The sequence below is a fragment of the Heloderma suspectum genome, chromosome 12, assembly GCF_057233095.1.
Source record: "Heloderma suspectum isolate Gila_16-S chromosome 12, 16-S_ref, whole genome shotgun sequence".
NCBI lineage: Eukaryota > Metazoa > Chordata > Lepidosauria > Squamata > Helodermatidae > Heloderma > Heloderma suspectum.
The window spans coordinates 7104826-7121813 of NC_139469.1; the positions used below are offsets into that span (position 1 = coordinate 7104826).

A 16988-nucleotide genomic window follows, 5' to 3' on the forward strand; every position below is an offset into this window, starting at 1 on the left:
ACAGCTTTCCGCACGTGGAATGTTCCTCCTAGGGAGGCTTGCCTGGCACTTAATCTGATGTCTGCTCTGCTCCAAAGATATTTTATTTGCCCAGGCTCTTCATCAAGTCATCAAGTGGGTTTTTCATCTGGTGAGCTTCAACTGCTTTCTGCTGATTTTATGGCTTTGTATGTGTCTGCCCTGCTGTTGTCATTTTACAGGATTCTCTTTGCATTTTTATCTGTGTCTATGATTTTGTAAGGTGCCCTTTATTTCATTTTTAGCTAAAGGGCAGCATATACATCTTTTTAATAACAAAATAAATGAATGCATATGAGTTGTTTCTCCTCTTTGAGGATTAGGATGGAACAAGCTTACTCAAAAGCTCCCCACCGTTACCTCTATCTGGCTGGGTTTTTCCCTGGGATCAGTGTTTTGTTTTGTTTTTTAATACTTTTTATTTTATTTTTGTCTTTATAAATGAAATAAACAGTACCAACAACCTAATCGGTAGCTACAGTTTCCCAACAATACAATATTCTTAAGAGGACACAGCAATAACCAAAAAGGAGGGGAAAAAATTATTTAAAAGGATTAAGTTTAAACTCCAGTACACACAGGCTTCAAATCCCATTCTACTTAAAAATTATACCTGAAACATTGGCAATATTACAATTCAGTACAGCATGATTAATCATATCATGTCATCAGTCTTATAGCAAGCAAGCAGGCCTACAATTCATTTCCAGCAACCATATATTGCTCTTCAATTAACATATAATAGTAAAGCTTAACAATTTAACCAGCCAAAAATCTTACTAGCCAGTCTCATAATAATGATAGTAATAATAATAAAAAAGGAAGGAGATTAAAAAGGATAAATAATAATAATAACAAATCACTAATAAATTTTATAATGTTATATGATAATAAAGCTTAAAAACTTTACAACAATCAGTAATATATTTTATACTAGATATATAAATGAGTGTGCACATTTCTATACACCCTCAAACAGTATATTTAGGTACAGTATGTTGTATCCATTTAAAAAAAAAGGATTTAAAAAAAGAGAGAGAAAAATGAGAAAGCAGACGGATATATATATACACATAAGCAATTAACTCTGCCCTAGCCTGAGTCATTCAGACTAAACATAGTCAGTTAACAAAACATATTTATGGATTCCAGTTCATGGGGATGGAACAGAAATCTCACATGTTTTTGCATTTAGCCATGCCTCCGCCATTTCGTGATTTAGGAATTTCTTCATCTGACCTTCAGAAACAATGCAAAATGTAGCAGGATATTTTAAGTGATATTGTAAGTTCATTTGTTTTGCCAGATTTTTCACCTTGATGAATTGCCTTCTTTTCTCAGCAACTTCTTTGGTGTAATCCGGAAATAACATAACTTTATCTTATTTCCAAAAAAGATTTCCACCCCCTCTTGCCAAACACAGGATATAATTTTTTGTGGAGATACTTCCAAATTGGACTATAATCGTATAGCCAGTCCCTTTGGCATTTGGCACACGGAATGCCTGCTCAATATCAAGTAAATAATCTGATGGCACAGGGAATATCTCATGCAAAAGCTTATCTACAAAAGTAGACAAATTTACATCACTAGGCAAATCCTTAATACCAATAATATGTACATTTGCCCTGTGTGTAAAAGCCTCCAGTTAAGAAATTTATGACAAAAGACTTGTTGAAAAAAACTTGTGACGCAGTTTCATTCACTGCCACCCTACCTTTCAGCTCGTTAACCTTCACCTCCATTTTTTGCCAAGAAGTGTTAATTAAATCCACAGCCCCTTGCAGGGTGGTGATGGAATTCTGAATTGTATCCAGCCTCTTAGCCTGTTCAGCAAATTGTGAAGACAAAGTTTTTATCAGACTAAATAACTCCCCTATATTTTCAGTTCTTGGAGCCTTTGCCAAAGGAGGTACAGGGGGAGTAGGCGGAGATGAACTTCCTTTTTTTCTCCTTGCTGTAGCCATGTTTCTCTTCAAACAGATCTTGCAGGTCCTCAAATATTGTTAATATTTCTTAAACCATTCCTCAATAGTGTTGGTATTTCTTAATCCATAAATTACAATGGAGCACGTCAGCCCTAATTTCTCCTATTTAGATAGGAGTTTCAAAACAACTTTTGGCGATGATTAAGCTCTGGGAGGGTAGTCTCGGAATCCACCCCCCCTGCTGCTTCGCCGAGAGGACTAATCTACCAAGACTTCATCCAGATGCTACCTTGCCTCCCCTTTTTATTCCAGGGGAGACATGAGAAGGTTTTTCAACCTTTTAAAAAGCTGTTTGAGATAGCATCCTGCAGAGGTTCCGCGGAATACTGCAAGGGCAACACTGGCTCCGACCAGAAGCCCTGGGATCAGTGTTGACATAGCCCACAACATGGGACTATGTCTGCATGATCAACGCTTGAAATGCCAAGGATGTACATCTAGTCATAGGTGGGGAGAGAGAATCCCTATACATAATACTACAGTGGACCTGGGCCCAAGACACTTGCCCTTCCAAAGCATGCTAGAAAATGGAAGTATCCAGTTCTACCAATATTTGCATTATTCCTACACTATGAAAGTAAGAAACACATATCCTCACAAATTTAATTTAGGTTTTGCTTCCAGTCTACAGAGAACTCACCATGCTTACAAAAAGGAACCATATGTTCCTTTGCACTGGTGTTGGTCTTGATGTGGCCTTAGTGCAACAAGTAGCTGTTGAACTTGAGTTTCTACCCGCCCATACTCTTTGTTCGCTCATAACGCAAGTGTTCCAGCCAATGGCCATTTTCGTTTAATGGGCAATGAAGGGCTAATTTCCTCTCCAGATCCCCACCAAGATGTGACAGCTTAACCAGATGTATTTAAACAGAATCACAATTAATCAAATTTGGCTCCATGGTGACATTGCTGAGGACAATGGGAAGTGAGAGCAAATGAGGGCAATTTCAACAAATAAACAATTTTGCAAGAATGCCAGAAAACTGCAGAAAACAGGAGAAAATTTTTGGCATGGCCAGAAACATTCACCAAAAAAGTGAGTCACTTCAGACCAGCCCTGTGTAATGAGACACAAACAAAGCTAGTAAAGAGAGGAAAATAAAGGATTTCATTGTGAGAGGCAGCCAAGCTAGCAGCTCTGCCTATTTCTTTGGTACTGGACTCTGCTTCATCGGCGGCAGGGCAACTGGCTAAATTGTACTGCTGCAAATGAAGGAGAGCCACAAAACTACCATGTTTGATTCATATGGGAATGGCTTCTGCAACATATAATTGTCATCATCCTATTGCCTGGTCACCGAGAGGGCTAAAATTCAGGCCACTGTGGCAGGTGGTAAAATTGCTAACTTGTCTAGTTGCAGCAAACAACTTCCCCCATCACAGGCTCTCCTTGACAGGCAGGGCAGGCTTCACCTCCAGATTTCTAACCAACAAAACGGAATCTGTCCTGACAGGACTGCAAGCATGATGGTCAGCACTGCTGACACATGCAAACCAGCCGACGCCAAACTACTTGGAAGTAAATCATCTGAGGAATTCAGTAATTAGGAAAAAGCCTCGCTATGTTGGAACCTTCCCCGAGCATCCTGAACACTAAACTGGAACAAGAAATAATTTTTTAAAAAATAAAAAATTGTTATGTGCCAGCCCCTTTAATGCAGTGCCAAAAAGATGCTTTTTATAAAGTGCTTCCCTGCAGCTGTACATATTTCCAAACACTTTTTCCCCATCCTTACTTAGGTGGGCTTTTGTCCTCTTTTAAAGGGGAAATTTTGGTTTTGCCTCTTGGTAGTAGCTTGGGAGGAGAGAGAACTGCTGATCTGCTGATTTACATATACTACACCTTTCTGGGTTTGGGGGTGACTGTATTAAATTCCGTAGCTGCCACTATGATGGCACCCAGTTATAAATGCCTACCCCAAACCTCCCACCCTTTTTCTAGTCCAAATCTCTGCCGTCTTGTCTGATATATCCAGTTTGATGTCTCATCATAGTTTCAAACTCAACACATGTAAGATCAAATTACTCCTCTTTCCTCCCAAGCCTTCCATTCCTCAATTCCTCTCTATATCTGTTGAAAACCCTCACAGTCTGTTACTGGGACCGCAGCCCTGGCTTCATCTTTTCTCTCCTTTGCTTGGCGCATTCAATGAATTGCCAAACCAGGCCTCCCTGTTCAGCACTGTGAAAACATGCTCGTTCCTCTCTGTTCACTTGGTGAAAACTGTAGCCACTTCCTGCAACGTTCTCCTGTCTGACCTTTTATCATACCTCAGTCTTCTCATCTGTACATCCAAATTTCTGCTGCCAAAATTATTCATCTCTCCCACTGCTTTGACTATCCCTCCACTGGATTCTCATCCCATTCCATATCCACCACAACCCATGTCCTTGCTTTTAAAGTTATGCATGGCCCTGTGTAAATAATTTTTCTGTCTAAATGTGCATAGGATTGTACCCTTAATTACATAATTATCTTACTCTCCATAAAAAGCTCTACTAAGGTAATGCTAGAGTCAAATTTTTGAGGAACAGATCCTATTTGAAATACACTTTATGGGGCAGATGAGATAACAAAAACCTGACTCTAGTTTTTATAGGAAATAATCCAAATTGACCACGATATCCTCATTTGAACTATCTTGACATATTATGGAAGAGAGCACCTATGATCCATTTTAAGAAACATTTCTTCCTTTATAGATTTAGGATTTCTTCTTTAAAAAAGAATATGAAAAGCATTCCTTCCACATTTTATCTCATTTCAGTATGATCAAAGATAACAATACGACAAAGCCTAATGAGGGAACTACACCTAATCAACATTATCAGACTATTCAAAGTGCCCAGGCTGATCCTTTTAGATCCCTCAGCTGCCTTTGATGTTGTGAATCAGAAGGTTTTGACACCACATGTACAGATTCTAGCTAGATGGGGGTTTTTTTTCAAGTTGCTCTGGCTCTCCTTTCATATATTAAGCTCCAGTACTGACCTATTAAAGCCTCACGGATATCAAAGGACCATTTTGGATAGCCATTTACCTCTAACCAAACAATCTCGCTTCCTTGATTTTATCTATCCTATAGGCAAATGGGCTACCGGAAGTGGGGAGGGAGAAGTCAATGACAGAGTGCCAGATACTGAACAATATTAGTTAGATCCAGCTTAGGTGTGTGTGTTTTTAATCACGGTCTTAGCCAAATATAAAGGCATAGAGAACAATCATCTTAATCCAGCCTTCCCCAACCTGGCACCCTCCAGAAGTGTTGGACTACAACTCCCATCATCCCCCAGTGGGTGCTGGGAGTTGTACTCCAACACATCTTGAGGGCGCCGGGTTGCGGAAGGCTTTCTTAATCCATGTTGCCATAGGCTTTTTCTTTTTCTTTTTGACTGGTATGAAAGGAAAGGGAAAGGTCCCCCTAATTTTGATTTAGATATAGGGCTTTTTTTGCCTCAGAATTATGTTTGAATCAGGTTACACTTGTGTGCACCTATTAAATCATGGGTAAATTTCCCCAGTAAAGGGGAATTGTGTCAGCAAACTTCTGGAAGGCCCATGAACGTTTCAACTGGCCAGAAAGCTCCTGCCACAGCTCTACTGCTGAAGCCACGTATTTATTTGCTTGTTCAGTAAATCTGCATCCCGCCTTTCCCACCAAATGATGCTTTTAAGGCAGATTTTGCCCTGAAAATTGCCTGGATGGGAGACCACCTGGGAGCCATATGGGGGCTGCTCTGAACTCTTCAGGGGATCAGCAGGATGTAAATGCAAGAAATCTTTAAGCCCGAAAACCTGATTTCTCTCTGCAATGGTCAGCCTTCAGAAGCAAGTCCAGAAGATCAACAAGAGAGAGCCCCAGAGGAAGTGGGAAACATTTTCCTAAAGCAAAAACAAATAGCTAAGCAGGTATGACCAGCACCTCCTTCATTTTATTAGCAGATAATGGGCCAGTTTGCAAGATCGCTGCAGCCCACCGTGGCTTATTTAAGTCACGGTGGATTGTGGCATGTGTTGGCAACCATTTTGAACATTCAAGCCGCGGTGAGTAGTCGCCGTGGCTTATCATGTCATTTGAACCTGGCAAGGGCGGCTTATACGAGGATTAAACAACCCTCGCATAATGCTAAAACAGCCCATCGGTTACACAAGGGTTGTTTAATCCTTAATCCTCGCATAAGCCACCCTTGCTGGGTTTGCACAACACAATAAGCCACAATGACTGCCCGCTGCATCTTGAATATTCAAAAGGGTAGCTGGCATGCGCCACAGTGGGCTGTGGTGATTGTGTGGACTTGGTCAACATGTCCTATAGTCATTTATTTATTTATTTATTTATTTATTAAATTTATTAATCGCCCATCTGACTGGTCACCCAGCCACTCTGGGCGATGTACAACACACCATAAACAATTTAAAACAGTAAAATTTTACCATAATTTTTTTTTTAAAAAAATACCCTAACCCACCCCAAATGCCTGCCTGAACAACCATGTTTTTAATGCACGACGGAAGCTCATTAGTCATCTATCCCGCCCTCTCCCTATGGCCTGATGGTCTCCACTAAACCTCCCAGCTGGCTAGTTCTCCTCATCAAAGGGCAGTAATGGTACCTTCTGGTACCTGCTCCTCTCTTACCACTCATCCATGAGCTGATCTGCTACTTTCCCCCCACCCTTACCCCTTGCCTTAAATGAACTAGTTCCTGTGCTGCCTTGGCTGTGGGTGACAGTATCAGATTCATGGGGGCACATGGGCAAGCCATATATTGTGGGACATTTCACATATGTTGAGGCAAAGCAGAGTTTACCAATGAGTGTACACGCAAGTGGGAAATGCAGCCTGTCACAGGTCTCTGGAAAGCTATTGTGGTGGCCTGCAGCTATGAGCATTGAAACTGGCATGTGTTAAGAGTTTATCTGTATGCTTTACATTTTCAGGTGTACACTTAAGTACCTACAGAATGTCACCTGCATAATGCCAGGAGTAAAAAATGGCCCTCTCCACTTGATAGACCTCATGGGCTTCTTGGGGGGCAAAAACAAGCATTCTAGAACTCAGACTGTCCATGTAATAAATAATTTTAATTGACCATTTCCCTTGTAACTTGTTACATTCTGAGGCACTGAAGGTAGTGTGCAGTAGCTTATAAAGTAATAAATAAATGAAAAGTACTGCTCCTCACTAGAGAAAGTCTATCTTTACATTTATTTCATTCCCTCTTGCAGAATTGCACCAGAAATGGTCTTTAGTTTAAAAAAAGAAAGTGCATCTTTAAGTCTCAGCTCCACCAGTTAAAAAAACATTGGCTAATCCACCTACCAGTTAAATGCATTAAAGCTTGCAGCTCTAAGAGAAAAAAGGTAGTAATACAGTCTCCAGCCATATTCAAATTCAGAATGGTAAAAGTCCTTTCCCCAAAGCAGCTGCAAGTTGACTGCATTCAAGCGCATGTTTTGAGGACATCATATCACAAAAAAGATTGAAAACGGTACATATGATTATGGAGGTCAAGCTAACCATCATGTGGGAACCATATAACTGTGTGTCTCTTGCATTTTCTCTGATTAAAATATCAATCTAATTGTTGGATTTATGTCGCTTCCCTCGTTTAATATGGAAATCAGTCTCCAGTATCCCACAGCTAGGAGGACGTGTTACTCAGTTTACTTGATTAGGATGGGAATTGCTAGTCCTGCTGTCACCATGTTTACACTTTTACTGACAACTTTGCATATCAGATTCATATAATGCACTGCCATTGGTTTGCTTGGCAAATATAAACTCTTTAAATAGAGCCCTTGCTTCAGCCTGCCGGGTTGGCATTCATTTCCTGTAGCAAGGCAAGCTTTGTTTTCCAGCTCTTCATAACATTTTATTAAATTCTTGTTTAATTGAACAGACAAATTAGTTCCAAAAGCAAGTGCTTCAAAGACAAGCAACCTAGATGAACACAGGGCTTGCAAGTCACCGCTTGATGCTGTGATCATCAATCAATGAACATACACACTTGAACTGGCCCATAGAGACACTTCGGAGTAAACATATTTTAAGCCCATGGTATTAGTAACAGGTTTCCAGTCCTCCAGCTGCTGACTTTCAACTGGTGCCACTTAATGCAAACAAGATTTCCGCTGAAATAAGTTACTTGAGAATTGCAGCCTTGGGGCATTACTGAAGATTGCGAATGCAGACAAATTTCAGCTCCTGCTAAATGTGTTTAACTGGAAATTGAGGAACCTGGAGATAACATGTGAGCCGAGTAAACTTTTCTGCTGATCAGCAGTGTTGCCATCTTGGATCTTGTGCGCATATATTCAATAACTCCTGGACTTCGCTTCCCCTTTTTCAAATGTCTACCTACTCATACTCTATTAAAATCTTGATTGCCCCCATCGCTTCCTTGCTATGAAGAGACTCAACACAATTTCCCCCATAACTTGATATATCCCCAGTCCCCCGGTTACACACTCCTTCTCTAATAGGTTTCCACCATGTATTGCTGTTCACCGAGACAGGAAGCTTTGATTTCTAGGTGAAACAATGCACTGACAACATGCTGAGCAAAGATCCGAGGCTCTTCCCCCACCCCACAAGAGTGCTCTGCCATGCTGGCAGGCTGGTTTTTCTAATGTCAGGGAATGTGTGTTGGCCTGAATTTGAGACATCAGCACAAGTCTTTCTTTTCATTCCTGCTGATGAATGAAAGAGCATTTTCAATTGTGTGCAATCCGGCAGCCCTTATGGCACATCACACCTAATCAAAGGCTGTGTCTCTGATGCAAACTGCCTTAACTGGCAATTCCTATCACAATCCCACAGGGAAGGAAGGGCAGTAGGCTGCATGTCCCTTTCCTAAGGAGGTCTGGACAGTGACAGGGAAGGTTCCAACAGTGACGTCTAGAACTCTATAAACCAGCCTTCCTCAACCTGATTCCCTCCAGATGATTTGAACTACAACTCCCAGCATTTCTAGTCACTGGTCATGCTGGCTGGAGCTGATGGGAGTTGAAGTCCAAAACATCTAGGCTGGGGAATACTGCTATAAACACTAACCAAGGCAGAAGCTGAAAAACAGTGTTTACTTCCTGCTTTAAAGAAACACAGGGGAAGTCTAGACTAAGGCAAAAGTCTTGTGAGGTCTGTGGGAGGGGCCATAGTTCCTGGCAGAGTCCATACTTGGCATGGAGAAGGTCCCACTTTCAACTCCCTGGCATCTTCATCTTAAAAAGGATCTCTGATTGGAATAGACAGTACTGCGCTAGATGGACCAGTAGTTTGATCTGGTATAAAGCAGTGTCATACATTTGTATGAGCACATCATTATCTCCTGCTGCAGAAGTGGGAAGAAGTTAGGATGTGGTTCACAGGTAGACAACTGGCCAATTATCTGGTGAGGACTCTTATAAATAATGCTAAAGTAGATGGACCTTGGTCTGATCCAGCAAGGCACTTAGCTTCTTAAGCAAAGGCTGGAAGACTCAGGAACACTCAAGATAGATTCGTTATCTATTGGGCTATCCTATCTATTCTTGGATCTGTTGAGAGGTCCTACATACTTTTGTTTTATAGTATGTTGGTATATTTATATTATTTCATTTCTATACCACCCAATAGCTGAAGCTCTCTGGGCGGTTCCGAAGCTCTCTGGGCGGTAGACCATAAGGATTCTAGTTTTTAAAAAGGAAGAAAGAAATAGGACCATACAAGACTACTGTCAGCCCACCTCTGTCCTGATGTTACTGGGCAGTACCCAACTGTGTCATTTTGCTAGTGCAAATGACACTGCACTAGTAGGAACAAGGTTCAGAACTATGAGCAAGTGGACAATCCAACTGAAGGTTTGCTTGTGTAACTGCTTGTGCAAGAGGCGGCACAACCACTTTTAGGAGCACATGCAACTGAAAGATTTGGTGGTGCTATTTGAGTTTGTGGAATGTCACCGTTGGATATTGCCCACTCTTTATGAAGAGACCATGAAGACGGCAGATCCCAGCAACTGGGAAGTATAAAATAAGGAACTCCATTTCAGTGGATTATTTCAACACGAACAGAAGGGGCTTTCAGGTCCCTTTACTGCTCATTACACTTTCTTCTTGTGAAGGCAAAACTGCCTCTGGCTAAGGAGAGATGTATGGCTCTCGCGCCCAAAGGGACTGGCATGACAGCTAAGGAGAGCATTTCTTGCTTCCCTCTTTGTCTTTCCTAACCCACCATGCTCCCCAAACACAAGCACACTTTCAACTACTGTCAGGGTTTAGGAGCAAGGAACAGAAGTTCTCTCTGTTTCTGTCCTCAGAGAAGAGATGCTCAAAAACATCAAGTGGCCTTATTCCTGCTTTGCATTAGCAGGAACAATATGCGCTGATATTTTAACTGGGCCATCAACCTGATGTCTCCCCACACCCCAGCACCTGCATTATCCATCAACCACCTTGGAAATTCAAATCCACACCTTCCCTGTATCTAAGACTAACATTTAATGCCTGCTCCCTTCAAGTGGACTGGCCAAACATGTGTCACTGCTACAAAAGGCGGAGTCACCTTTCTCCTACTGAAAGTTCCACCCAAAAAATAAGACACTCACCAGGGTCCAACCTGAATGTAAGCTCCCTGCATCAGGAACCTGCCTCTTTTGCTTATGTAGCAGTTATATGAGATTGAGCTGTGAACCAGGAGCCCCTGGTTCAAATCTCATATCTGCTCTGAATTCACTGGCCCAGTTCAGGCTTAGCAGGAAACCATGGTTTCCTGTTAGTTATGAGAACATGACACAGATGAGCTTCAGAATTTTGCATTCCCCCACCCTCCTCCTCTGTGCACCAGTGAAGGAGGTTAAAAGCTTTCACAAAGTTTCCTGTTATATCCAAAGTTAGGTAACTGCGTTTATCTAACTGTGTTAACTAGTTTAGTTTGCCAGTTAACAAACAAGAATCTGAAAACACAGTGTGATCCTGACTTGTTTGAACTAACCAATTTTCACAAATGTGGATGTAACAGGAAATAGTAGTTTATCCCAAACTGAAAGTAGATGCTTTCAAACCAAAATTAGATGCTTTCAATTTTCTTCTCCTGGGTGCTTAGAAGGAAGAAAGGGGAGCGTATGAGTCCAAAGCTCTCCGCAGTATATTCTTATACTGGGAAGCTATGGCCCCTTATTATATCTGAATGTGGACACTAGCTGGCTTTAGGGAAGCCACTACTGTCGTAGTCTCAGCCCCATATTTGCAATATTGGAATGACTACTCTGAACTATTTTACAGGTTGTTCTGATTAAAGCGGTAATTTATGCTCTCTGGATATTCAGAAGCTCTCTGGATATTCAGAAAGTGCTATATAGATACATTTTTATGATCATGCACACCGATTACATCATCAGGTACTGGATGAGGCATAAGAAGCCTTAGACCTATAAGCACTAAATCTCTCTCTCTCTCATACATACACACACACACACTCCTTCTCTTCCATCTAGCTGTTTCTGATCTCTCTTTGAAACTGCCCTCAAGGTTTTGGATGCATTTTTAAAATCTGGTTCACTTTGTCTCACTTACATTCCCACCTTCACCACCAAGTTCTTGATTTCTTTCTGTCATTTCCTCTCTCTCTCTCTGTTAGCAATGTGGCTGCCTTTTCTCTGGAGCCACAAAGTCCAGTTTAATTTTAATTATTGCTTTCATCTTTTTCATACACCACCCAGAGAGACTGTGGCACGCATTTTTTGAAAACAAATAAAGCATAAGAATTTCACGATGCTGTGTGTGCTGTGCTTTAGGGACCTGTAAAGTTGTGCCGAAATGGAACATCTGAACAGTAACATTTACTCTTTTAATATAGGCAGAAAGCAATATATATACTCACATAGACTAATCCTAGAGGGGAAGAATCAACGATCTGTAGATCCTTTGCTCTTGATGGAAGGATAAGTGCTCTCTACCAGGTAGCCTTTGATTGATGCCAACCATTACAGATCCCCTTGATGCAAAATTGCTTATGCTGCTGACTTTATCAGTACCCCCTGACTCTCTGGGCATGGAAGCTAAATTCCCCTTCAGTGACTTAATGGAGTCACCCTAACATCTTCAAATCCAAGGTACCTTTGGCAGCACATTGCCCTCCTCATGTTCACACCTTTTAAGAAAGATTCAAGAGGTCCTACTCTTCCATGGATTAATTCAGCTTTGGGTTCTTGTCAGGCAATGTTCCATTTCAGGCCATGAATTCTGATGATGCTCTGTGATGTAGCTTGAGCTTCTGCTATGGATCAGGATCCTGAGCAGGAGTTAGGTTACATCAGGTATCTTAGTAAGCAAGATGGAAAGCGATCAGTACCACAGAAAGCTCTGAGTGGTGCTGGGGTTGGAAGCTAGATGGGGTTGACTGTATGTTGCTCCAGCAAGGATCAGAGCAAGACTGATGTTTAAATAGAAGTGTTGCTGGATTTAGGCTGGTTGGCTCCACCTCCATACTGACTGAGGCTTTGCCTCTTAAAGGGGCCTGGCCTGTTTTGGCAATCTCAGGCTGTGACGACATGGGAGTGACTGTGGCATGCTAATTTCCTTATGGCCAGAGTCCTCAGAGTCAGACAGTAATGCAACCTCCTTTGGACACAGGGGTGTCCACTCCTGGGGTCCTTCTGGTAAACTGGATCCTGGGGAGGTGGAAGCCTCATGATGCCTTTCCATAGCTGAGTCTTCTCTCTGAACCACTCACTCTGGAGCCTCTTCCTCTCAGGACAAGGGGTTGGAATCCTCTGAGGAAGAGGGTTCAGGGTCCCATCCAGGACAAGCAAGGAAGATGACATTCTTCACTTTAGAGACAGAAAGAACCAGAGGGCTTATGCATCAGTGTCAATGCAGAGGGCTCCAAGAATCAACACAAAGTCTTCGAGCTTGGGTAGCACCTACTCAGCTTTTGAGGATGTTTTGCTACCTCCTCTAATTTTCCCTACAATATCACTACTACTAGCAGTGCTCTATTCCCAGAAGGGGTTACAGTGGAGAACAAAATACTCCATTAGACTCCACTATAAAATGAAAAGGCAAAAGCAAAAAAAATATAACTATATGGCTTCTTCAGCACCACAATCCTGCTCCCCCAACGAAGCATAGGTTCCAGACATTCAGAGCCTCATTCTGCATGGGCACAATTCACTTGCACTCAGCACAGCCCTGTTTTCCCTCCAAGCATGCTGAAAAACTGCACACACAGAACTCCTGTTCTTTGTAAAATACTGCGTGGTGGTGGTGGTGGTGAAGGAAGTGGGGAAGCAAGTGCCTATTTAACGCAGTTGGGATCCTCTGCAAAACAAGGGCAGAAGGTAGCTCTCTGGGTTATGTGAAGTAGATCAGCAAATCTTCTGAAGTATATCAGTTGATATGAACCCTACCTCAAATGTTTAATAATATCAGCAACAAAATGACTCCCCCTGCCCTAAATTATATCACTGAAATGGAGAAAGCTTTGGATGATCAGGAGTGGATTTTTACGTGGAAGGAGAGTTCCAGTACTAAAAATAAACTCCTAGCTTCAGAATCCTTTAGTTCTAAGTGCTTGTCTTTTGTACCAGGCTCCAGCTGATGGATCTTGGGGTTTCAGAAAAAAATCATAGAAGACCTTGCAAGTCTGAATTCTACCCACCCCTGCTCTACATGAACATTTCTCTTCCTGTGCTGCAGGGGAAGTAGCAGAAACCAACCCTGAACATTTAATGCCATCCGATCCCTTTCCAGCATGCTCTGAGGGCACGTGTGTGCTCACATACAGACTCATCAGTGGAGCAGGCAGGCTGGACAGTGACTAATTTTACTGTCTTCAGCTTGTCACTTCAACAAGATTAGATTATTTTAATGTTAATTCATTACCCAATTTAATTCCAATTAATAATCACTATTACAAGAGCTTGCCATGGCAGCGATCATGGTAACGTTTTCTGCTGAAGTTCTGTTCAGACCAAATGTCTAAATTCATAACTAAACTTTCAGTTTGCTTTGCAACTGATAGCTTGTTAAAAAAAAAAAACAGACGGACAAGGGGCTCCCAGATAACACTCGAACCACACTGTAGATATGAAACAGGTTGGTTGTCGGGGGGCTTGTTTGTGATTCATGTTCTGAAAGTTAAGACACCTCATTTCTCAGAAGCCTCTGTGCATAAAGGTATGAATGTACCCTGACTTTGTCCTATACCCTCCAGAAGCACAGAAAACCAGCTGCAATTCGACCAAGACACTCCAGATTATGAATGGCAGGTAGGTCTGTCTGCTGATCAAGTTCCAAGTCCATATACTCAGCTGGAGCACACTGTAAAGCATCAAAGCACAAAGACTGCTACCATTAGCTCCACATCCCAGAGATGGTCTTGAGAAACTCCAATCAGAAAGTGCAGGAGGGTCCACAGAGCTTCAGCTAAAGGACACGGCAAGCTTGGCAATCATAAAGAGGCAGATATTCCATTAATCCAGATGCAAACCCAAGTGGGAAACTAAATGGGAAAGACTACAGGAAAAGATATAGTTAGGAAGGTGTAAACACAGTCTAGGGTGAGAGGATCCCACTGTTCGTGGTAAGCAGATTCAAGGTGAGCAGATTCCAAAGCAGCAGTGGCAACGTCCAGATAATACTGAGCACATTCGAGGTGTGCACATATGGAGCAAAAGCTTCCCAATAATACTGATAATGATAATGAAGAGGAGGGGGAGGGGGTGATTACATGAGCAAAAGGCACCTAGCTGCTAAGTTCTTTGCATATCAAGGAGGGGTACGGGCATCCATTTCTGTCCCCCCATCCCACCCCCCATTCATAGGCTACCTGGTGAAGGCAGTAGACCTAGTTCTCTTTAATTAAGGAAGCTGGCCTTGCTCTCATACTGCTCTGGCTTGCTGAGACAACCTGAGGCTTTAACCAAGCCTGTTTTGAATTTGGGCAGGGAGAAGAGAGCAAGGGTCTAGTTCAGGCACAGCAATGTAATTCAGGCATACCTGGTCTGGTGTCTCTGAGGAAGACAACCTATTATAGCTGAAGAACCTGAGGAGGAGGGAGGATGGGGAGAGAATATCAGATTACTACTGAATGAAGAACCTTAATGAGCTGAGTCAAGCACCCCTAACCACCACTGAAACACAGTTGTTCAACCTCCCACACAGAGGCACTAATTGTCATGGTAGAAAGACATGAGTGAAATATCCTTCCAAAGGATTTGCCTCGCTTTATCTCCTTGTCATTTCTTGACAGAAATTAATTGTCAAGATTGATCTGCAGTGCAACAGATCTATTCAGGAGCTACTAAAGAATCCTATAAGGGGTTGTGCCAAAGCAAGCAGAAATAAAATCACTGGAATCATTGAGTTAGTGTGAGAAAAAAGTATGCAAGGCACAGAAGGTGAAACATAGGAAATTAAGCAAGAGTAAAAGAGGAGCAGGCATGGGAAGGAAACAAGCAAAGGATAAAGAAAGGGGACCCCAAAATGGTAGCAAGGATTTCTGGAAATGGAATCAAAACACAGGAAGTGTCTTGTGAAAGCCCCTCCCCCTTCTATCCTTTCATATTTGTTATCTGAACTTTCGCTTCAAGGACACAGGAATTTGGAAGAGCTGTGCCTCACATGGCAACCTGACTTTGGTCAACTCCTCACACATTGCCCGTCGTCAATGCTGTTTCACAAGCCAGATGTATGATCTGTGCCAAAACTCTGGAGCATTATAGCCCATTCTGATAATGGAGATGCTGCAGCTCTGCCCCAGTAATACGTCCTGGACCATCCCATCTGCCAATTTCATATCACACAAGGCAAAAGGGAGGGAGAGGAGGGGCGTTCATAGGGCATGCCATTCGAAGTGTTCCTTCTCAATAGCCATGTCACCCATTTTAATAGAGACTATTACAAAGCAAATGAGAAAAAAGCACCAATGAACTCCATGGCAAGTTGCCAGAACTGTGATACGGCCTCCACCGGCTGTGCTCAAAGAGATTTAGAGTCCAGCATAACCTTGATTTTTAATGGAGTCACATTTAATGAGGTTTAGCGCCCACCATAAAAAAATCCTTATTACCTAACCCACAAGTCAGAACTGCCATCACTGAGTCCATGGTGCATTCCCATCCATTGAGAGGGTTTAATAGTAGCCAACACGTTATATTCAAAACCCATCAGCTTCATCACCCGTAATGTTTTCCTGATTATTTTTTGGTGCTGTAATTATAATCCATTGAACCTTAAATTTAAACTGCTTTGGATCACAACAAGCTTCCTGGGCATAACAAAGCTGGCTGGCGAAGGGACACCCACATTTTTAGATGCTGCAAGTTGAGATGACAGCTCAGTACGTATTGGCAATGCTGAAGGAAAACAATACACAACCCTTTTAATTCCCCTGTCTATCAAGATCGGCCTATTTATCTTTAAGAAAATCTAAACAGAGTTGCTTTGCCATTAAGGAAGTCTGCAAAGCTACACACAAATCTATTTTAAAAAAGAAACAAATGAACAATCAAAGCATAAATACTCTTTACTTGGACAACCACCTCTTACTGCATTAATGTTAATTGACTGGGCCTGAAGAGAATCCAGCTTTCACCATACATACACTTTGCCACTCAGTCTGAATTTAGGTTGCTGACATTTTTTTTATTTATTTAGGGTGCAGTCCTATCTATGTTTAGACAGAAATATGTCTTACAACTCCCAGCATTCCCCAGCCAGCAGTGCTGGCTGGGGAATGCTGGGAGTTGTAGAACATTTTTCTGTCTAAACATGCATAGGATTGTGCCTTTACTTACCTACTACATTGACATACTGCACAACAGGAAAAAACTCTCTGGATGGTTCACAAAACAGAGGTTAAAATAAAATAAAATTTAAGAACATGATGAAATGTAACATAAAACCAAAACAGATTTAAAACAACCACAGAATAAAACCAAAGTCAGAAAAGGGCAACTAAAATGATCAAGGTGCTGGAGCATCTCCCCTAACAGAGAA

General features: G+C 41.9%; 1 protein-coding gene across 9 annotated transcripts in view; it reads right to left on the reverse strand.

Annotated features, from left to right (window-relative positions):
• Positions 1-16988, reverse strand: part of MAD1L1 (mitotic arrest deficient 1 like 1) — a 635972-nt gene that overhangs the window by 208700 nt on the left and 410284 nt on the right. The window contains exons 17-18 of one of the 9 annotated variants that reach the window (XM_084818236.1): positions 14988-15033; positions 1-14504 (exon numbers count right to left, since the gene is read on the reverse strand). The exon at positions 1-14504 is cut by the window's left edge and continues 27743 nt beyond it. The exons of the other annotated variants lie outside the window; for them this stretch is intronic. Coding sequence (XP_084674362.1) covers positions 14462-14504; positions 14988-15033 — 89 coding nt within the window. The 3' untranslated portion in view covers positions 1-14461. The remainder of the gene's footprint in view (positions 14505-14987; positions 15034-16988) is intronic. 9 annotated transcript variants of the gene reach the window in all.